Below are 23,837 nucleotides of genomic sequence, written 5' to 3'. Positions count from 1 at the left end.
TAGAAGGCCTGGTCCTCCACTAATATGAGCCCAGATTCAGCTCTGAGCCTCCCAACCAGGAAGAGACAGGGTCAGGGCCACAGGGCACAGGCGTTTACTTGATGTAAGAGCCGAGGGGCTCAAGAGTAAGGCTGGGAAGCTGCTCTGAGTGGTCCAGCAGGGCCTGGCCCAGAACCCGGGTTCCTCCCTAGGAGGGTCCTGCCTGACATAGCAGGGAGCACCTGTTAGGTGTGGGGGGCCCCAGAGAAGACAAGGCCCCGCAGTCGGCTTGGGGACACAGGACACTTTGCCCAAAAGCGCGGGGCCACACCCCCCAGGAGCCCGCCAGTGGACACACCAGACTACCCTGCCTCAGATCTGGGTCAGAAGAGAGACGCCGCATTCCAGTGTAAAGGAAACGGTGCGGGCTGCTGGGCTGGGTGACACTGCAGGATGTGAACCATCAGCTGCACGTCAGCCACATGTGGAGAAGGCTGGGCCTTTGAGAGGACCCACAGGAACAGAAGGAGGAGAAGCAGATTAAAAGAGAGTCCACACGGCGAGGCGCCCTCTGATAACCGGCAATCCCGTGGTAAAGGGGGTTAGAGATCCCCACTCCGGGCCAATCGGGAGCCTGGGCCAAGGCACCAGCACCCTACGGGTTTCCTGCCCTTACTCACCATGATGCACCGGCTGTATACTCACTAAGCTCTCGTACTCAAAGTATGTCCACGGGCCAGCTGCACCAGCTCCGCCTGGGGGCAGCTGGAAATGTGGGCTCTTGGCCCCTCCCCAGGCCAGCTGGATCTGCGGCATTTTCACAAGCCCTGGGTGACTGGGGGTCCAGGACAGGCAGGAAGGCTGCTCTGAGCAGTCCCAGCCCCATGTGGAAGAAACACATGTCTGTGACTTTGCCTCCCTCAGATCACCTTGGAGTCTCTCTGGGCTTCAACCACAGAGACAATCAATCCCTCAACAAAATCACCTCCAATGCATCCTTGCATTACTTCTCAAGTGGAAAGCTGGGTGGTTCAAGTTTTAAAAGAAAAGCCGGCTTATTTTTAGCCTTGTAAAACGCACAACCAGATGGATAGGCACGCAGAGCTGACATTTGTTACATAAAAAGTATGACAGTAGGTCCCCAGTCCACGCTAGAGCAGCCTCACAGCTGGGAAAGAGAAAAGGCGTCAAGCTGCACAGCTGCCCCAAGGGCCCCCAGGAGAGCCGGTGCTGGGCCCAGAACCAGGGAAGCCAGAAGCAAACACGTGAGGGGGTGCCCGGCAGGAGGCCAGGACCACAGGCCTCCTCCTCAGTCCACACCCCAGACCAGGGGCCTCTGCAGCCACCAGGTTCTGCCCACCAAGGCCCTGCACTGTGGGGCACGGGTGTCTGGGCCACACCGAGAGCCACACCCCCACCCCCGACCCCTGCCTCACAGGGTCAGGAGGCAAGGAAAAGGGCACCCTCCAAAATGCGAGTCCACCCTGACTGGGAAGTCTTTCCACACTAGGGCTAAGCTGACGCTCTGGAAGGATGACCCGCCCACACCGACTGTGCGGGAGGAGCAGTCCCCAGCCCTCAGCAGCTCCCCCACCCCGGGCTCAGGACCTTCTCTCTTCTCTGCTCCATGAGCTCCGGCAACACCATAAAGAAAGACTGAGGCAAAGCCATCACAGGGCCACTAGAGTCACTCCCAGGCAACGTGACCGACCACCCAGAAAGCCAACAAAATGAACTTCAAAGCTAAAAGAACTAATGAGAATTTAGCGAAGTGAAGTCATGTGCAAGAGCTGGCAAAGTCTTGGCCACACTCAAGGCGAATGTTGTGAAAGTGGAGTGTTCCTTCACACCGGCCGGCAGCACCCAGTGTGGAAACGGCCACACTCGGTCCAACACCAACAAGCAACCAGTCCCACAGGCCAGGAGCAGCAAGGGCGCAGCCTGCCGGGGGCCTCAGACCTCTACACAGGGAAACATCCTAACCACACTCACCCCGGAAAAGTGGAGAACTAACACAAGGAGAGAGCCTTCTCGCTCTCAGTCAAGTTCTCCTCCCTACGGGCTGCAATTTCCAACACAAAAAGTGAAACCACAGAAGCACTAGAAGAAAGTACAGATGCAGGTTTATGAATTAAATTATTATTAACTACGCTGGGAAGGACGTCTGTCACATAACAGCAAGGCTGGACGCAGCCACAGAGGCAGACAATGAGTCTGACCACACACAAATTAAACACATCCGTAGAGAAAAAAGCCGAGTAGCAACATTAACAGATAAACAAGGAACGTGGGAGGGAAGCTGCTGAAGGCTCAGCCTGTCTACCAGGAAGGGCGAGAGGAACCTGCGGCTGCCATCCCACGGGACACAGGACACACGCTGCTAACAAGCACGGGCAGGCAATTCAAAAAGAGTGGAAACACATGAAATGTGTTAGGAGCTGAATGCTCTAAACACTTAAGGTAAAAAGATGATTAACCTCATTGGTAATCAAATAAACTCAAAGCACGAGTGCCATCTTTTAATCTTTCAGACTGGCAAAAAGTACAAACACTGCTGATACCTAAAGCTGAAGAGGATTCAGGGGAAAAGGCGATCAAACCCTCCGCTTCTGGAGCAAGTGAAAATGGGTTTTCCCTTGCCGCCGGCTCCACTGGGAGCAGGTCTCCTGGTTCTCTCCCCTCCGGGTGCCTCCTGCCGCCCGCTGCACTCGCTCCTGCCTCCCTGTCTTGTCAGTCTCCCTGCTTCCCCTCTGCCTGGTCACCCCATGACAGCAGGACTCACAAACAACGGTCACGGAGGGACCAAGTGAGCAGCCACACGTGTTAAGGTATTTCACATGGACCCCTTTGCCTGAGCAATGTCATTCCTAACAATGTATCCTAGGGAAACAATGCTAAGCGCACAAAGACAAATCTGCAATGACGTTCATCAATACATCGTTTATGATATTTATAAAACAGAAACACCTCACTGTCCTGTGACAGAAAACTAAGTAAGCAGAGAACGTCACAGCTGCTCAGAGGAGCACTGCAGAGTCAGTACTCTCAGCCCCGACTGCTGGTAAAACTCAAGAGGGACTTGAAGACAAGCCTGAGCCCCACCCCCAACCCACCAAGCCCCCCGTCCCCCCACCAGTTCACCTGCAGTTCTCGGGTGTGGGGCTTGAGCATCTGCATTTTTTAAGAGTGCCCAGTGAATGACTCTAGTATACAGCCTGGGGCTGAGAACTGTTGTAAATTCAGCCAACAAATGATGCCTCAGGTCTGTAAGAGGCTGGCGACATATTTGCTGAATCCACAAGCACATTACGGCAAACTGGCGTGCAGAGCAGGATCCCACTTCTGCTAACAAAGAGAGAATGTTCTCCACGGCTGTACCTGGGGCTGCATTCCCAGAAAAAGGCTGGGAGGTGACACTGTGATCTCAATGCCAAAGTTACAGATATCATGCCATAAAGTAAGGAATGGTTCTAAATGCATACATTTTAATGCTTTTATAATTAGGAAAAAACAAAGGTGTTTCTAATTTTAAGAGATGACTTGAGGACTCTGGGAGCCCCTGGTCCTGCCTCACTACATGCCCAGGCTGGCACCCTGGTCCCACCTCACTGCCTGCCCGGCCTGGCACCCTGGTCCCGCCTCACTTCCTGCCCGGCCTGGCACCCAGGGCAGGCTGTCCACTCCAGCCTTCCACAGATGAAGGCAAACCCCCTCAGTGAGGAGCTGCTTCCTGCTGGTGGGCTAATGCCACGTCAGGCTAGAAACACAACGCTGTGACCCCCTGAGACAGGCGAGTGCCCCCCAGGTCGCACAGCTGCTCAGTGGGAAGGCGCCGGAGCCTCCTCTCAGGTTCACTTGGTATCACCAGGACACCAAGACAGAGAGGAATGAAGGGGCTCGTTCAACACCACGCAGCTCTGGTGCAAAGCAGCAGCAGAAATACTCCCTAACCAAGTTCAACCCCCAAAATAACTTTTTCACCAAAGTCAGAGAAGGGATAGGATGGGAGGACGTGAAGGGCTGAGGGGAAGGAAAACTGGAGCCCCCCCAATTCTGGCACGACAAAGACATGCAGAGAATTCTGTACATGCACCAAATACCTGCCAAATTAGGAAAATGGTTCTGGAGTCCACGAGGATTAAAAGGAACAGAGGACATTTACAATCTTATATGTCACAACTATGCCTATCAGTTGAAATTTACCTGGCACTTTGTTAAACAGCACTCTTACTTTCTTTTTTCCTTTTCTCTGCATACTAAATTTGATATATTAATTAGGTGTTTTAATATAAAAAATTCATCAGAAGGTCTCGCATTGCCATAGCAACGGAGCAGATTCAGTAAACTCGAGACATCAACACAGCACCAGGGCCTCCTTAAGCCAGTGCTGCTGCGGGGCCAAGAAAGTACCAGGGAAATGACTGCACCAACCTGAAAGGGGTGGGACTTAGGGGCCACAGTCCCTTCCTAAAAGACTCTCCTTTCTCCTTCCAAACTGAGTCCCCAGCGTTCACACTCAGAGGGGCACAACATTCTTCTGCAAACACTGTGCTATGACTCCCAAGTCGTCTGTGCCCTGCCAGTGACAGAAAGAAGGGGAGGGAAGCGGTCACCGCCCAGAGAACGTCTTCTGCTATTTGGACCAGGGCCCAGTCTTGCCCCCCTCATTTCACCACACAAAGCCCAGCTAAGTCCCGGTGGGTGCTCAGTTTGGGAATGCGGCTGCGTGCCACGCCATAAGGAGTCAGCGGCGTCCGTGGGACACCATCAGCCGAGATCTCTGCCGTCCTACTACAGGCAAATACAGTGATGCCAGCGGTGTGAAATAATTCCCAAGTCAGACCATGAGCCCCACAGACAGACTGTGCTTGCTCTTTTTGCCTTTCTAGTGATCCTTGAATTCTGTGACATAACACGGTGAACACGCAGGAAAGTCTACCTTACAAAGCTGAAGGCAGCCCAGTGCCACACCACTGTCTCCATTCCCACCCCCGGAGAGCACGGTGCTGAGACCCAGAAGAGCAGCCAGCTCTTGGCTGACACCAGCCAGTGCTGAACCAGATGCGTTCCTCAGACGTTCTCTCATCCTGCAGCCAGAAACTAGATGCAAATCTGCCTCCTGATCAGCTCCTAGTTCACTCTGGGCTTTCTTTACTTTGAATAGTTATGTTAAAAACAAAAACATTTATCAAACATTCACCATCCCAAAGTTCTGCCATCCCAAAGTTCAGGACACAGTGACGGGCCACCCTGAAGCATGCAGGGCCTGGTGTGGCTGGGCCTTCAGCCCTCCTTCTGGGCAGCACAACAGAAATCCCTAGTGCTGTCTCCGGGAGGAATGCCGGTGCACGGCCCCACACTCACCAACGCTGGCCTGAGGTCGTATTATTGTAATTTCCCATAATGCTTAAATTATTTATCACAAGTAAATAGCCTGGGCTCCTGAGCACTGTGCTCTAAAATTATAAAGGATCCATCATACCTCTGCAGCTGTCTACAAATGAAAAATGCACATTTCAAGTATTTCAAGAAAATGTCAAAAAACATGAAATGTGTCATCAATGTACTATTTTATTTTATTTTATTTTATTTTTGAGACGGAGTCTTGCTCTGTCACCGGGGCTGGAGTGCAGTGGCCGGATCTCAGCTCACCGCAAGCTCCGCCTCCCGGGTTTATGCCATTCTCCTGCCTCAGCCTCCCGAGTAGCTGGGACTACAGGCGCCCGCCACCTCGCCCGGCTAGTTTTTTGTATTTTAGTAGAGACGGGGTTTCACCGTGTTAGCCAGGATGGTCTCGATCTCCTGACCTCGTGATCCGCCCGTCTTGGCCTCCCAAAGTGCTGGGATTACAGGCTTGAGCCACCGCGCCCGGCCAGGCAATATACCATTTTAAATGATCTGCATGGTATCTGTAAAACAGCTATAAGTTTGCATGTGACTGTATTACAGTGCCCACAGGCAGACGCGGCACCGCATCTCCCTGCAGGTGCTAAGTCGGGGGTCCCCGGGATCCCTTGGCATTCCGGGAGGTGTCCCTGCAGGCCTGTCCCATGTCATCTCACCTGCCTTCTCTGCTTTCTACGGCGCCCATCACTGCACAGTCACTCAGGAGACACCAGTCCCCGGGGCTGGCAGCTCTATCTGCAGGACTGAACAGTGCACTCGTTCCTGGGAGGGCAGGTCTTTGCACAACGGCTTGGCCCTGCCTCCAGCGCACATGGGTGAGCAGAGGATGGACACGGCGCGGTCACCAAGGAGACTGAGCCTCTGAGCGGCCAGGCCCAGCCACCTGTGGGGCGGGAGCCTCACGCGGACTCCGCAGCACAGGTGAGCGCCTGCCTAACTGCAAAGTACAAACGAGCCCGCACGTGGGCCCCAGCGGATCACGGAAAGCGGAAAGCCGGGCTGCCACGGGCGGTGGGCGGAGGTGCTCGCAAGCCGGGAGCCGCCACAGCCGGGGAGACCCTCGCCCCGAGGGCCCGGGCCCAGCCTGCTCCTCCCGCGGCGCCGCCACTGGAAACGGAGGACTTGGGCGGGCGCCCCGGACCCGCGTGGGGCCACAACCGCCCGGCGCGAGCTTCTCCGGAAGCCGGGGCGCCCCGGGACGCCGTCCCACCAGGGGAACCCCAGCAGGAAAGAGCCGCCCCGCCCCGCCCGCCCCCGCGAGAGCGCGCGGCCCCCACGCCGTCCCCGCGCCCGCACTCACCGTCCTCCTTGTCGTCAAACACCGGCCTCCGCGCGGTGGCCGCCGACATGGACGAGCCCATCCTCTTCTTCCACTTGCTCCAAGGAAACAGGGGGCGCGGCTGCGCGCGGACATCGCCCGAGTCCCGGGCCCGGGGCTGGCCGGCAGCCGGCGGCTGCAGGGCCGAGGGTGCTTCGGAGCCGGCGGGGCGCGCACGGCCGGGGGGCGGCGAGCCCAGGGGCGCCGCGGCGCTGCTGCCCCTGCGCTCGGCGCCACTCCTCATCGCCGGGCCTGGGTGCGCGCCGCAGCCGGAGCCCGGGGCATAGCTGGCCCTCAGGGCCGGGAGTGGCGGCGGCAGGAGCGCTTGGGGCCGGCCGCAGCGCTTGGGGCCGGCAGCGCCCGCCGCGAGCTCTCCGGGGCGGCAGACCTGCCCAGTAGACTGCGAGCGCTGGGGGCGGGGCTGGGGCGGGGCTTCTGGAAAGGGCGGGGGCGGGGCCGAACGCCGGGGCGGGGGAGGGGCGGAGCTGAGCGCCGGGGCGTGGCAGGGGCGGAGCTCCGGGAAGGGGATATGGGCGGGGCCGAGCCGGGGGTGGGGCAGGGGCGGGGCTAGTGCCTGGAGAGTCGCTCCGGACTGGGTGGCTGCCACCAGTCTAGGAATGGGGGTTGTGGTTCGCCGGGACACGGGGACCGCGGCTCAAACTAGACGGCGGGGACGAGAGTGAGGGAGGCAGGGAGCGTCCCCACGGGTGTCCTGGGGCCCCGGAGGTTGGCGTCCCTGGCACGGGGACGGCTCTGCCCGGCACGGCGGCTGGACCTTCTCGCGGTCTCCGCGTGCCTCCCTCCCCCTGCCTCCTTCGCGAAAACAGCCGGCGCGCGGGCTTCCGCCGCCCAGTGCGGGGAGACCTAAACTCCAGCCTTCTACTTTGCGCAGGGTGAGGTCGGGCTGCAGGCCCGGGATGCGGGCGGCGGAAATCGGCCGGGCAGGACCGGATTCACGGTCAAGAGGCTGCAGGCTGCGCCCGAGCGCTGCGCCAGAGGGTGGGGCGGGGCGGGCCTGGCTGCGAGCGCGCACACGCGGGCGCCCGAGTGGGCGCTGAGCCCTGAGCACGTGCGGCCGCGCTCTCGGGCACCCCCGTCCAGTCCTCGCGACCTCCGTCCGGCCTGAGACCCCGTGCCTCAGTCGCCCAGGGTCCCCTTGTCCAGATGCGACAGGGGGCTCGGCACTCGGCGTATTTCGGAGGCCTGGGGCGCGGCTTGACCTCCGGGCACCTCCGACCCTGTGCAGAAAGCGCTGGGCACCTTTGAGTGCCCTGGAGAAGGCGCGCTCTGCATGGAGCCTCGCCGCCTGCCCCTGGCGCTTGTCACTGAAAAATCGGTTTTTGCTACCGGGCTGTTTGACTTTAGGAAGCCTTTACCTGCTTAGGTTCTGCCCTGTAGCCAGGCCACAAAGACGGGGTCCCTTCCTCCCCGGTGAAATCCCCGATGGGATTTCCTGCTGCCCGCCGGGACGATAAGAGGATCCCCCACCTGGCTCCAAGGCCGATGTCTCCCGCCCCCGCCCCTCCCACCGGCAGAACTGTCTCTCCTGTCCTTCAGCCTGCCTCCCCACGGCCTTTGACATTCAGTGTGGCTGCCCGCCCTAACCGCCTGATGCATGAAATGTGAGCACAGGAAGTCTGTGTGGCTTCTGGGCCAACAGGAGCCCCCATCCCTTGGGGACTGCAATGAATGGAATTACTGCCCATTCACCTAGGACGTGCGCCTGCCTGGACATGCACCACCTAAGACATGCACCCGCCTGGACATGCACGCGCCTAAGACATGGACCCACCTGGACATGCACCCGCTTAGGACACATGGCACGCATTTCACTACTGAGATTTAGGGGGTAGTTTTATGGCAGCACAACTTAGGTTACCTGACCCACCAGCCACCGCAGGTCTCCCTGCCTGGTTAGTACAGACGCATCGGTCTCTAACTAAACTTCCAGTGCACAAAGCCCAGTTCCTAGCCGCTGCAGCCGCAAAGCTCTGTCCTCTGCTCTCCCTCAAAGTTGCCATTCTCCAACAGGCACACAGAGGCAGCGGGTTCAGCACCTGCCTCCAGAGGAAGCCCTCGGTGCCCATCCCGGCAGGAGTGGTGAAGGAGCGTTTGGAAGGAGAGGCACCAAGGCAGGGCAGTGCCTGGAACCCTGTGCACCCGGCGCACACATCAGACTCCCCAGGGCTCCTCCCAAAACACACATCCTCTGAACATACATCCTCTCCTCCTCTCCCTCTGACCCCCAAAAGTGGCAGAAAAGGAATAAAAGGTATAACGTCCCCACCACCACCAAACAGGGAACGGGAGAAAGCAAAGCATGTTAATGGACTTCAGACAGCGGGTAGAAAGGTGACTCTGAAGTTAGAGAGACTGAGGACCTGCAGGTAACCAGGACCCCAAAAGGCGGGAGAATGTGAATACAGCCAGAGCCCAGGACGCCTCCCTAACCCGGGCAGCTAGGGATGGACAGTCCTCTGGACTGAGGGTCCAAAGGGGCTCTTGACCCAGGGACACCAAACCCTGCAGAAGACAAGAGTTCAGGGGGTGCAGAGGGGGTTCATGGGGACATCTGCACACTTAACTAGGAGACCCTCCAACCCCAACCCTGCTGTGAGTCTCAAACACCAAGCCAGGCTCCTGCCCCTCAGTCAGGAAACAGGATCTGTAGGGAAACAGAAGTTCCCAAAAGAATGCTGGGTCCTAAGATTTAGCCAATGCAGATCAGCCCTGCAGGGGCCTGTGGGCTCAGGGCACGACTCTTGCACTGTCCAGGTGACCCCCTGCCTAGCCATGGCTCAGGGTCCAGACAAGCACAAGACTGAGCGTTAAGAGGTACACAGTGCAGGCACGAGACAGGAGGAGTCAGGAGTTGCTGCACCCAAGAGCATGCCAACCCCTGGTGCCTCACGGGAGGTAGCTCTGAAGTTCTGGGGGGACCCTGGGAGGAACGGAGGCTGGGACAGAGCCAGCTGTGGATGGAAAGGGGCAGTGAGGCCAGTAGAGAATTCTGAGCTCCCGTGTGCCCATGCTGCCCGCGAACATCAACTTCATTAGGGCAGCAACCGTGTCTGCCCCTTTCAGTGACAGAAGACTGAGTAACAATGTGACAGATAAATGCATTCAGTGCACTGACGTCTAGCACGCAGGAGCACACAGGACGGCACATGGCTGGGCAGCACGTGCATCATCGTGGGACTACTTTAGCTTGGGTGGTCTGGCACGCGTCTCTGAGCAGGTGGCCTTGATGCTGAGGCCAGAGCATGAACAAGTAGCCCAAGGGAGGCCAGGAGTCTGGGTTCCCGCAGCAGGAGCTGGCCCTAAGGCAGAAACAGGCTCGTGCGGGAGGACAGGAAGGTCCTGAAGGACAGCAAGTGTGTGGTCGCGGCATGTGCCAAAGGGCTGGGGGTGGTTTGGGGGACAAGGTGCAGTCCCTGACACCAGGTTTCATGTGCACTTGTCTATAATACATCCATAAAGCCACGCCTTCTGAGGGACATGCCTTGGACATGGGTCCTCCATTGCCACATAACTGGCACACAGCTCGGTCACGCCGAGATGTGTGCTTCATCTTCTGTCATCATTCTGAAATTAACCCGTGGCTCTGCCCACGCCTTTGTTAAGAGTCCTTTTATTAAAACTCCTCAGATCACACAATTCCTGTGTGCTGTTTCCTGCTGGAAAACACATCTCAGAACTGACCCCTAAAACAGGAAATGGGCTCCCATGGGACTCCGATGCTGGTGTCCACCTATGCGGAGAATCCACGGACAGCCTCCCTCCCGGGACATGGAAGACAGATGGTTCCAGCCGTGGCCGCCCTCAGATTCAGCCCTGAAGGGACGTGGGACTGAGGATTCCTGGAAGGCCAGGGCCTTGGAGCTCACGTGCGGGGACACTGGTTGCTATGGTGACAGTATTGATTCTAAAGGTCATATGGCCACCCGGTGACTCAGGAAGGAGCACAGTGACAGAGAATATGCAGGACACGCTGCAGCCGCTAGGAAGGAGCCCTCGCCCCAACTGCAGTGCGCCGGGGCCAAGCACGAGTTCACCACTCAGCTCTGCTTAAGGACCCACCACCCCAGCCCCTGCCACCACCACCATCACGTCGCCTTTTCATCTGTCTGCTCCGCCCTTTCCTTCCTCTCTAAGGACATTTGTCATTGGACTTAGGGCCCACCTGACTTCAGGATGATATCATCTTAAGATCCTTAACTTAGTTACATCTGCAAAGATCCTCTTTCCAGAAAAGGTCACATTCACAGGGCCTGCACGGACATGTATTTTGGTGGCAAAGGGCCACCATTTAACCCACCACATCCATGGGCAGCATGGATTCACCACACCCTACAGCCCCAAAGTCCCAATCATTACAGCAGCAACTCTAAGTCCAAAATCCCAGCTCCCGATTTTTTTTTTTGAGACAGAGTCTCACTGTGTTGCCTAGGCTGGAGTGCAGTGGCGCTATTATGGCTCACTGCAGCCTCAACCTCCCAGGCTCAAGCGATCCTCCCATCTCAGGCTCCTGAGTAGCTGGGACTATAGATCCATGACCCCACACCTGGCTAATTTTTTTGTACTTTTGGTAGAGACAAGGATTTCACATTGTGGCCCAGGCTGATCTCAAACTCTTGGGCTCAAGCAATCCACGCCACTTAGCCTCCTAAAGTGCTGGGATTACAGGTGTGAGCCACTGCACCCAGCCTCTCATCTGAATATTTTCAGCTCAAAAGTCCCAAGACTCATTGTCTAAATCAGGCATGGGTGAGACCCCGGTTCAATCCATTCTGGGCAAAATTCCTCTTTATCTGTGCAACTGTGAAACTGGAAAATATGCTTCCAAGGTACAGTGATGAGATAGGCATAAGATATATATTCCCATTTCAAAAGGGAGAAATAAGAAGGAATAAATAGAGTCATCGGTCCCAAGTAAGTTTGAATCCAGCAGGGCAAGTTCCATGTAGTTTCAAGGCCTGGCAAGACTTCTTGGTGGCTCAGTGCTGCACTATGTAAACTAAAATTAAAACCATAATCCCCCAACCAATGGGACTGACCCGCTCTTGGCCAAGGAAACTCCAGAAAAACCTTAAAACTGAGTTCCAGGCCAGGCGCGGTGGCTCACGCCTGTAGCCCCAACACTTTGGGAGGCTGAGGTGGGCGGCTCACTTGAGGTCAGGAGTTCGAGAACAGCCTGGCCAACATGGCAAAACCCCACCTCTACTAAAAATACAAAACTTAGCCAGGTGTGGTGGCACACGCCTGTAATCCCAGCTACCCAGGAGGCTGACGCATGAGAATCACTTGAACCGGGGAGATGGAGATTGCAGTGAGCTGAGATCACACCACTACACTCCAGCCTGGGCAACAGAGCGAGACTCTGTCTCAAAAAAATAAATAAAAATAAAAAAAACCTGAGTTCCTGACCATGATGGCGGGATGGGAGGTCAGACAGGTCTCCTGATACCCCCTGGTTTAGACACAACAACCAACCAGCATTAATGTTAAGCTGGAGACCATAAGACAAACAGAATGGCTCTTTGTGGCAATAAGATACCAAATTATAAACAGAACCTAAGGCCATGCCAGGTGAGGGTTAAGTCACACACCCTACCCTTACAGCAGCTAACAAGCACTGGCCTTGAGAAGAGCAACATTAAACACCGTAGCTGTTTACCATTCACACACAGGCAGCCTCTAAGGTTAAAAAGGACCCTGCCACACAGGCCACATGACAGACATTTGTCAAGCACCTGCTCCATGCCAGGCACTGCAGTGGGCGCGGCTGACACAGTGAGTGGTCAGATGCAGCGTGCACCCCTCTCAGCGAGGGAGACGGGCACCCGGTGGATAGCAGGCTAAGAGGGGATGCACTGAGGGCTGTAAGAACAGGAGTGGACGCGAGTCCCGACGGAGCATGAGGGATACCCCGAGGCAGCCACAGCAGAACTGACACCTGACAGATGGGCAGACGTCAGCCAAGGGGGAGCAGGAGAGCAGCCCTCCAGGCAGAGCATGGGTAGAGTCCAAGAGGTGAGCAGGAATGTGATGCTTTAGAAGAAAGGAATGAATGAAAGGCCAGGCTGATTGAGCTGGAGAGACTGAGGCAGGGAGTGGAAAGAGATGAGGCTAAGGAGATGACAAGGACCAGGTCAAGAGGCCTCATGAGCTCTGTGGAAGATGCTGGCTCTGGCTTCCTTAAAGGCTGCTGAAGTGGGGGTCGTTTAAGACCCATGCAGTGAACTTTGGCCAATGGAAAACCGCCGCTGGGAGGATAAGCCACCTCTCCTTCCTCTTTCCCACAAGAGTTCCCAGGCAGAGTCTCTCTCCTGCCCATGGGAAGGCATCCTACCTGGCCAAGCAGGGCACCAATGGAGCAGCAGCCTGAGTCAGCCGTCAGCCAGCAGTCAGCCCTCAGCCAGCACTGGGATGTGCCACCTTATGTGGGCCCCGCCCTTCTCTGCCCCTCTGCCCTTTTGTATCTACATAGAGGAGGGGCAAATCAATTTCATGTTGAAAGACAATTCACCGTTCATAGCAGAACTAATAACACTCCGCCTGATAGCATGTGCAGACGTAAAACTGCATAATTTACAAAGGGCAAAGAGATGATGACACTGCAGAGCTTGTCTGACATTCCCTGGAAGTGGTGTTTTACAGCTCAGGCTTGACTGTGACAGACTGAAGGTGGCTATCACGATCCACAGCAATGCCTTTAAAAAGTGGTCCAAGTAACAAGCCAACAGAGGAGATACAATGTAAACTAAAATCACCAGGAGAAGATGAAAACAACACATGGGACACAAGGAAAAGAAAGAGCAGAGTGGTAGTTAATCATTACAGTAAATGTAAATGGACGACCCACTTCAATTAGAAGATAGAGACTATCAGCCTGGATACAAATGCAAGACTCTAATATATATATGCTGATTTTAGAAGCTGCATCTTAAATATAAAGATGAACTATAACCTAAACACTAAAAAAGAGTTTAAAAGTAAAAAGATGGAAAAAAGATATACCATGCAAATCATATGAATTTAATTTAATTAATTTCTTATGTAATCATAAGAAAGGTGATGTAGCTATATTTATATCAGATAAAGTAGACTTCAGAGATAAAAAGGAACATTTCAAATGATAAAAGGATCAATTCTTTAAGAATACCTGGCCAGGTGCGGTGGCGCAAGCCTGTAATCCCAGCACTTTGGGAGGCCGAGACGGGTGGATCACAAGGTCAGGAGATCGAGACCATCCTGGCTAATATGGTGAAACCCAGTCTCTACTAAAAAATACAAAAAACTAACCGGGCGAGGTGGCAGGCACCTGTAGTCCCAGCTACTCAGGAGGCTGAGGCAGGAGAATGGTGCAAACCAGGGAGGCGGAGCTTGCAGTGAGCTGAGATCTGGCCACTGCACTCCAGCCCGGGCGACAGAGCGAGACTCCGTCTCAAAAAAAAAAAAAAAAAAAAAAGAATACCTAACATGCAGCCATAAAAAGGAATGAGTTTGGCCAGGCGCAGTGGGTCACGCCTGTAATCCCAGCACCTTGGGAGGCCAAGGCAGGCGGATCACCTGAGGTCAGGAGTTCAAGACCAGCCTGACCAATATGGAGAAACCCCATCTCTACTAAAAATACAAAATTAGCCAGGCATGGTGGTGCATGCCTATAATCCCAGATACTTGGGAGGCTGAGGCAGGAGAATAACTTGAACCCAAGAGGCGGAAGTTGCAGTGAGCTGAGATCACGCCATTGTATTCCAGCCTGGGCAATAAGAGCGAAACTCCACCTCAAAAAAAAAAAAAAAAAGAATAAGTTGTTGTCCTTTGCAGGGACATGGATACAGCTGGAAACCATCATTCTCAGCAAACTAACACAAGAACAGAAAACCAAACACCGCATGTTCTCACTCATAAGTGGAAGCTGAACAATGAGAACACATGGACACAGGGAGGGGAACATCACACACCAAGGCCTGCTGGGCGGTAGGGGGCAAGGGGACGGAGAGCATTAGGACAAATATCTAATGCATGTGGTGCTTAAAACCTAGATGATGGGTTGATAGGTGCAGTAAACCAGCATGGCACATGTATACCTATGTAGCAAACCTGCACATTCTACACATGTATCCTAGAACTTAAAGTAAAATAAATAGCACAAAAAATAATACCTAACCATCCCAAATATGTATGTGCCTAATAAGAAAACTTCAAACTATATAAAGCAAAATTTGACAACCAGAGAGAAAAAAAGACAAACCCACAGTCATAGTAGCAGAGTTTAACTCTTGCATCTCAGGAATTGTTAGAATAAGTACACACATACACAATGACTTAGGATATAGAAGTCTGGGCAACACTTTTAAGCAACTTGGCCTAATCGACATCTATAGAACACAATAACCAATAACTGCATATTACACATCATTTTTAAGTGTGCAAGAAATATTAAATAGGATAAGTCATATCCTGAAACAAAAAGAAAATTTTCAATAAATCTCAAAGGATTGAAATAATATATAATGTGTTGTCTGAACACAATGAAATTAAGCATCAATTATAAAAGATAGTCCAACATTTGGAAATTAAACAATAACACATTATCAAATAATGAATCACCGAGAAATTAAAAAATATTTAAATGGAATGATTATAAAAACCAAACTAATAAAATGTGTGAGATGCAGCTAGTTTTAAATGCCTATATGAGAAAAATAACAGATGTTAAAAAATAAGTTATGTCTCAAGAAGCTAAAAAAAACCATTCCACAATGTATACATATTCTGAAGCATCTTGTTGCATGCCATAAGTATATATCATTTTTATTTGTCAAATAAAAAGAAAATAAATTGTAAAAAATAAATTACATACCTTAAAAATCACTATTATAAGCCAATGTAGCAGAGATGGGAAGTTATGTTCATGGGAGAAGAGAGTAAAGATGAGCTCTAAAAAGTTAAAAAAAATAAGGCCAGGCACAGTGACTCACACTTGTCACCCAAGCACTTTGGGAGGCTGACGTGGGAGAATTGCTTGAGCCCAGAAGTCTAAGACCAGCCTAGGCAACATAGTGAGACCCAACCTCTACAAAAAATAAGGATAAAAAAATTTAGCCAGGCATGGTGGCATGCACCTGTAGTCCCAGCTACTCGGGAGGCTGAGGCAGGAGGATCCCTTGAGACTGGGAGGTTGAGGCTGCAGTGAACCATGATCGGACCACTGCACTCCAGCTTGGGCAACAGAGTGAGATCCTGTCTAAAAGATCAGGAAACTCAACAAAGCAAACCACTGATCCTTTAAAGAGTCATTAAAATGTATAATGCCCTGGGATTACAGAATAAGGAGAAAGAGGAATGAGAATATGAGAAAGGAAGAAGAGGCGATCTCTACAGAGCCTAAAGATACTTAAAAGAGGCCGGGCGCGAGGGCTCACGCCTGTAATCCTAGCATTTGGGAGGCAAAGGCTGGTGGATCACGAGGTTGAGAGACTGAGACCATCCTGGCCAACATAACGAAACCCCGTCTCTAAAACTACAAAAATTAGGAGAATCACTCGAACCTGGGCTGGGAGGCAGAGGTTGCAGTGAGCCGAGATCGTGCCACTGCACTCCAGCCTGGCAACAGAGTGAGACTGTGTCTCAAAAAAACAAAAGATACTTAAAAGATTAAGATGTTGTGAAAATGTTGTACCAGTATATTACATTTGTAACTCCAATTAAATGGAGAAACTATTTGAAAAATACAATTTATCTATAAAAGAAACTGAATTTGTAAAACTCCTTCCCAAAGAAAACTGAAGGTACTGAGACAACTGAAAATTTGTATGAGAACAATAAACCTAGACCCTTACATAAATAACTCAAACTGAATCAGAGGCCTCAATGTAGGAGCTAACACTATAACATTTCTAGAAGAAAACACAGGGGAAAATCTCTATGACCTCTAGTTAGGCCAAGAGTTACTATTACATGTGACGCCAAAAACATGAACCAGGCATAAAATTCATTCATTGGTCTTCACTAAAGTTAAAAACTTTGGCGCTCAAAAATATACAATTAAGAAAACAGACAAGGGGAAAGATTGGAAATTGTATTTCTGGTGTAGGACTTATACCCAGAACATATAGGACTCTTGGCCCGGCAGATCGCTTGAGCTCAGGAGTTCAAGACCAGCCTGGCAACACAGGGATAACTCTATACACATTTTTAAAAATTCGCATGGTGTGGTGGTATGTGCCTGTAGTTTGGGAGGCTGAGGTTAGAGGATCACCTGAGCCCAGGAGGTCAAGGCTACAGTGAGTCAGGATTGCACCACCACACTCCAGCCTGGATGACAGAGTGAGACACTGTCTAAAAAAATTTAAAAATGAGGCTAAGGCAGGCAGATGACAAGGTCAGGAGATCAAGACCATCCTGACCAATATGGTAAAATCCCGTCTCTGCTAAAAATACAAAAATTAGCTGGGCGTGGTGGCGTGTACCTGTAGTTCCAGCTACTCGGGAGGCTGAAGCAGGAGAATCGCTTGAACCCGGGAGGCAAAGGTTGCCGTGAGGCGAGATCACACCAAGGCACTCCAGCCTGCGAGACTCTGTCTCAAAAAAAAAAAAAAAAAGGGGGGGGGGGTGCTGGGCGCAATGGCTCACGCCTGCAATCCCAGCACTTTGGGAGGCCAAAGCAGGCAGATCACAAGGTCAGGAGTTCAAGACCAGCCTGGCCAATATGGTGAAACCCAGTCTCTACTTAAATACAAAAATTAGCCAGGCATGGTGGCGGGTGCCTGTAGTCCTAGCTACTTGGGAGGCTGAGGCAGGAGAATCACTTTAACCCAGGAGGCAGAGGTTGCAGTGAGCCAAGATCACGCCACTGCGCTCCAGCCTGGGCGACAGAGTGAGACTATGTCTCAAAAAAAAAAAAAGAGAAAGAAAACAACCTAATAAAAAGGTAAGTAAAAGACTTGAAAAGCTAGGTTTGGTGGCTCACGCTTATAATCCCAGCACTTTGGGAGGCCAAGGCGGGCAGATCACTTGAGGTCAGGAGTTCGAGACCAGCCTGGCCAACATAGGAAAACCTGTCTCTACTAAAAATACACAAATTAACCAGGCATGGTGGTGCGTGCCTGTAATCCCAGCTACTTGGGAGGCTGAGGCAGGAGAATTGCTTGAACCTGGGAGGCGGAGGTTGCAGTGAGCCAAGATCGCGCCACTGCACTCCAGCCTGGGCAACAGAGCGAGACCTTGTCTCAAGAAAAAAAAAAAAAAAGGAAAGAGAAAACATTTCACCAAATAAGACATACAAATGGCTACATGGCTAATACACATGTAAAATGTGATAAACGTTATGAGTCACTGGGCAAATAAAATTTTTAAAATTGCTTTTAGTTTATTTTTTCTTCTTCCTGCCTACTGTTGCTACCTCTGAAGAAGTAAATAAAAATTTAAACCTCCATGAGATACAACTACACACTTATTAGGATTGCCATAACTTAAAAAAAAAAAAAAAAACCAGACAATACCAAGGGATGGATGTGGCAAAACTGGAGTTCATATTTTGCTAAAGTGATGCAGCTAATTTGTTTTTGGTTTTGTTTTGTTTTGAAATGGAGTTTCCCTCTTCTCACCCAGGCTGGAGTGCAGTGGCGTGATACGTGATACTGTTTCACTGCAACCTCCGGGTCCTGGGTTAAAGCAATTCTCCTGCCTCAGCCTCCCAGGTAGCTGGGATTACAGGCGCTTGTCATCACCCTCAGCTAATTTTTGTACTTTTAGTAGAGACGGGTTTCACCATGTTGGCCAGGCTAGTCTCGAAATCCTGACTTCAGGTGATCTGCCCACCTCGGCCTCCCAAAGTGCTGGGACTACAGGCTTGAGCCACCACGTCCGGCCATGATACAGCCACATTGGAAAACAGTTAATTTATTTTAAATTTAAGCATAATCTTACCATATGACCCAGTAATTTCACTACCAGGAATCTACCCAAGAAAAATAAAATACATGCCTCAAAGATAGGTGCATGATTATTCATAGCAGCATGATTTCATAGCCCCACACTGTAGACAGTCCAAATGTCCATCATCTGGTGAACAGATAAACAAATAGTTTATCCATACAATAGAATACTATTCAGCAATAAAAAGGAATGAAATACTGATGCCTTCTACTACACAGATGGACCTCAAAATTATTCTACATAAAGCCAGGTGAAAAGACGACATATTGCCTGACTCTATTTACCTAAAATGTGCACCCCGTTGTCCAGGCAAATGTGTAGAGGCCATGCTCCCCTAGGGCTGGGGTGAGAGCGGAATGGACTGCAGACAGCTGTGGGAATGCAGGGGCTGAGGGATTCATCCTGAAGTGGGAGTGTGGGATGGTATAAATTTACTGTACATTGAATAAAAATCTTGGCATTTTGTCTTCACAATGGCTTGTGGCCAAGGGTTTTTTCCCCCCCTTCCTTTTGTCATCTCTATTGAGGCATACTTTACATAATATAAAACTCATCTATCGCACCTTAGATGGATTTTTTTGTTGTTTGTTTGTTTTGTTTTGTTTTGTTTTTTTGAGACGGAGTCTCGCTCTGTTGCCCAGGCTGGAGTGCAGGGGCCGGATCTCAGCTCACTGCAAGCTCCGCTTCCCGGGTTCACACCATTCTCCTGCCTCAGCCTCCCAAGTAGCTGGGACTACAGGTGCCCGCCACCTCGCCCAGCTAGTTTTTTTGTATTTTTTTAGTAGAGACGTGGTTTCACTGTGTTAGCCAGGATGGTCCCGATCTCCTGACCTCATGATCCACCCGTCTCGGCCTCCCAAAGTGCTAGGATTACAGGCTTGAGCCACCACGCCCGGCCTATTTTTCTATTTTGTATTTTTTTGAGATGGAGTCTCACATTGTCGCGCGGGCTGGAGTGTAATGGCACGATCTCGGCTCACTGCAACCTCCACCTCACAGGTTCAAGCGATTCTCCTGCCTCAGCAGTAGCTGGGATTACAGGTGCCTGCCACCACACCCAGCTAATTTTTAGTACTTTTAGTAGAGATGGGGTTTCACTATCTTGGCCAGGCTGGTCTCAAACTCCTGAACTCAAGCCATCCATACACCTCAGCCTCCCAAAGTGCTGGGATTACAGGTGTAAGCCACCGTGCCTGGCCCTTAGATGGAATTTTTAAAGAGGTTACAGACCAGAGAGTGAGTGAAGTGGCTCTGTTTACAGGAAGAAGGCACATGTTGGCCTGGGACTAGTTTGGGGACCCTCTGGGGAGTTGGCCTTGGGTCATCTGAGACACTGTCCCAGCAGGCTATGTGGAGGGTGACGTGACTCCAGTTGGCTAGTCTCAATGTAATTCTACATAACCACCCCAAAATTAGTAGCATGAACGCCAAGCATTTACCTCTCACTCTGCAGGTGGGCTGGGATTGGCTGGGCTTGGCTGGGCTTGGTCAGTCTTGGCTCTGGGCCACAGATGCAGCTCACATCTATTCTATGGGTGTCTCCTTCTTCTGGGACAAGCAGGTCGCCATGTGCCTCCCATGAACATGCAAAGGTACAAGAGGGCAGCTGTGGGAGGACATACAGGGCCCACCTTGCTGGCATCCCCCCAACATCCCTTTGACCAGTCGGGCCTCACCGTGTTCCATCCCACTCTCCAGTTGGGCCTCTCTGCTCCCTCCCACCTGACATTCCATTGGCCAAACAAACCACACGACAAGCCAGTCCCAGGATGGTGAGGTGCACTGCACCCACCCCAAGGCCATGGCAGGGTATGGAGATGTCATTTATTTTAAGATGGACAGACAAGGTGGACCAATAATTTACAGATTCCAGCAGAGGGTGAGGACAGCCAGATGCTCCAGGACTGTAAGAAATCACAATGGCGGCAAGGACTTGGCCTTCCTGGGGACAGGGAGCCCTATTTCCAAATATTTTCACACTCTGAGGAGCCAGGGGTTAGAACATCAAGTCTGCCCTTGACACCACACAAGCCAGGCTCCTCCAGGCCCTCTGCTCCACCAGGCCTCAACACGGCCCACGAAGGACTGAACAGATGCCAACGTCATTTCTAAGAACTCCAGGCTGCATCCCTAGGGTGACCTAGCCCCCCAAATGCCTGCCTGAGAAACCTTAAGCTGCCCAAAGGATCTCTTGTTGTCTCCAGCAACCCCTGAGAATACAGCCCTATGCCCCAGCCTCTGCAGTCAACAAACCTATTACAGACAGGTCTCCTGTGGACCCACCCACTTCCCACTCTAAGTTTTCACCTCCCCGGCTCTCCTGAGCGCCAGCGGACCCCCACCCCTCCCTGTCCCTTTAAATCCCCCAGTCACCGCTGTGCAGATTCAAGCTGAGTCAGGTCACGCTGGACTCTTCTCCATTGCAACAGCTATGACTAATCACAATCTGCCCTCACCACTGTGGCGACGGACTGTGTTTATCTTTAGTCAGCATGACAGCGGAGGACACGTTCGGCAATAGCACCCACCCTGCACACCCCCCACCATCCCCTCCCTGCCCCTCTCCAGCCTGGATTGTGGGACGTTCCTGGATTTTTTTTCTTGTTTTAGAATTTCATAATTCACACATGCAATGTGCCATCTAGTTTTTCTTGGCTTTATAAACCTCGTAAAAATGTGCCATACTGTATGAGGTCTCCCACTTTTTTTTTCTGGAAATAGCTGTTTCTAAGACTTTTTCTCATTGTTGCGAACAACTATTGTTCATTCATTTTGAGGCTGTAATATGCTTCCTTGTTTGGCTTCACTGTGATGTATTCGTACTTTCTCTTGTCCTGGCCTTTCCAGTGCTTTTGCTTAAATGCATGATCCTGCAGGGCACATTTTGGCACCTGTGTCCTGGTGCATGCCTCCATCTGTTTCTCTACTGAAGAGTCCAAAGGGGGAATTGTGGGGCTGTTGCACTTGAGAATTCAACGCTGCACAGGAGTCCCCAGATGCTCCCAAGATACTGACAAACACCCTCTCAAAGCAGTGGGTTCCGTGGGCTTCACCAGCTCACCAACACACGGCAGCTGCTTTGCTGGTGCCAGCTGAGTGAGTGTTAAGACTCATTCATCTGAAATACAATCTTGGATCAAATTGCATTTCTCTGACAGCTAGTAAAGTGAAACATCTTTCATATTTTTATTGGCCATTTATTTCTCCTCTACTGTGAGCTATTGGTTTATATCTTTTTATCTATTACTGTGAATGTGTATCTATATTTCCCCTGTTGAATCACAGGAATGCTGCATACTATCTTTATCGGATTATAGATTTTGGTACTGATTTTCACTGGATATAAGAATCGCCAATACCCTCTCTCAGTTTTTGGCTGACTTAATTTTCTTTGTGGTATCTTTCTGATGAACAGGAGCATTTCTAGTATAGTGAATTTATCAATATTTATTTTTATGGTGTTTTTATATCTTGTTTAAGAAATCCTTTCGTAGCCTAAGAACAAAGTAAAATTCCTTGACATTTTCTCCTAAGGTTCCTTGACATTTTCTCCTAAGGATGTGTATAAACTCTTGCATAGCATACCTGTGGGAATCTACACAGGTAATGGGCATGCATCTCAACCAAATTTCACAGTGGGAACATGCCAGTGTAACTACCAGCACAGGAAGTAAAATGTTGCCAGTATCTGAGAAGCCCTGGAATTACTAAGCCCTTTGCAGGACCACACTACTCAGCAGGGGAGGAGGCACCCTGATCGGGAAGCCCTCCTGCCTGACACCCATTTGGGGTGATCTGCAGTGGTCACTCTGTTCTTCCTCCAGTGTCCTGGCATGGAGGTCATGGTTCTCTCCTCTCTCCACAAACGTGTGCATGTCTCAGCCCCATTCTCTTTAGCCCAGGGGCCGCTTTGGTTCACGCGTCCCTCTCCTGAACACATTTGATCGCTCACTCAATCCCAGAGTGTTCTTACAAAACCAAAAAGAACAGACACCTGGTTCTGTGTCTGTGAAATGCAGGCCCTCTAAAACACAAAGCCCAGGGCAGGAGGTCATCTCTTCCCTGGTCTGAGTGCTGCCCTGAGTAGGACTCACCACCCTTTCCTTCTGTGTACTGATTATTTCCCTTCCTACTGCTTGTCCTTCCTGAAACAATGACTTTTTCAGTTGCTTAGTTTTCGCTGAACCTCTTGGGAAATCTTCCTACCTCTTACAATAGACTTACCGTGTAATTTTCCACCAAATCAATTTCTCCTTGCACAATGCATTCAGGGTCCAAAACCTGGCTCAAGTCTGGAAATGGGCCAGGGATCATGATTGTTACTGGGGCGCTTGCCCTTGGCTTCCTGGTCACTCATCCTTGATCTCTCTTAACAGTATGGACTGAATAGGGCCATCACTGGCTGGCTTAAGACTCCATCCCGGCCGGGCGCGGAGGCTCAAGCCTGTAATCCCAGCACTTTGGGAGGCCGAGACGGGCGGATCACGAGGACAGGAGATCGAGACCATCCTGGCTAACACGGTGAAACCCCGTCTCTACTAAAAAATACAAAAAACTAGCTGGGCGAGGTGGCGGGCACCTGTAGTCCCAGCTACTCGGGAGGCTGAGGCAGGAGAATGGCGTAAACCCGGGAGGCGGAGCTTGCAGTGAGCTGAGATCCGGCCACTGCGCTCCAGCCTGGGCGACAGAGCGAGACTCGGTCTCAAAAAAAAAAAAAAAAAAGGCCTCCATCCCTAGCGTTCTCACTGGCCTAGGCCAACACCGATATTCACAGACTGTTCACCACCCTGGCACCTCATCAATGTATTTCCTCCAATAAAGACAGTTCCTTTCCAAGAGATGTGCTGATCTAATTGTGGTAGACAGAATAATGGCCCTCACAGATGTCGATGTCTGAATCCCCAAAACCTGTGTATATGTTAGGTCCATGAATTCAAGTTAAAGAATTAAGGGCCGGGCGCGGTGGCTCAAGCCTGTAATCCCAGCACTTTGGGCGGCCGAGACGGGCAGATCACGAGGTCAGGAGATCGAGACCATCCTGGCTAACACGGTGAAACCCCGTCTCTACTAAAAAATACAAAAAAACTAGCCGGGCGAGGTGGTGGGCGCCTGTAGTCCCAGCTACTCGGGAGGCTGAGGCAGGAGAATGGCATGAACCCGGGAGGCAGAGCTTGCAGTGAGCTGAGAT

At 51.6% G+C, this 23,837-nt stretch overlaps 1 protein-coding gene across 3 annotated transcripts in view; it reads right to left on the bottom strand.

Annotated features, from left to right (window-relative positions):
- The window catches only part of LOC111522051 (serine/threonine-protein kinase 32C), a 126,197-nt gene that overhangs the window by 94,651 nt on the left and 7,709 nt on the right, over positions 1–23,837 (bottom strand). The window contains exon 1 of one of the 3 annotated variants that reach the window (XM_023185788.2): positions 6,686–7,102. The exons of 1 other annotated variant lie outside the window; for it this stretch is intronic. In XM_023185788.2, the coding sequence (XP_023041556.1) occupies positions 6,686–6,947 (262 nt within the window). In that variant the 5' untranslated portion in view covers positions 6,948–7,102. Of the gene's footprint in view, positions 1–6,685; positions 7,103–23,837 lie in introns of those variants that run through there. One more of the 3 variants, XM_023185789.2, reaches the window with a different exon arrangement.

The sequence above is a fragment of the Piliocolobus tephrosceles genome, chromosome 9 (genome assembly GCF_002776525.5).
Source record: "Piliocolobus tephrosceles isolate RC106 chromosome 9, ASM277652v3, whole genome shotgun sequence".
Taxonomy (NCBI): Eukaryota; Metazoa; Chordata; class Mammalia; order Primates; family Cercopithecidae; genus Piliocolobus; species Piliocolobus tephrosceles.
This window is presented reverse-complemented; position numbering and strand designations above follow the sequence as displayed.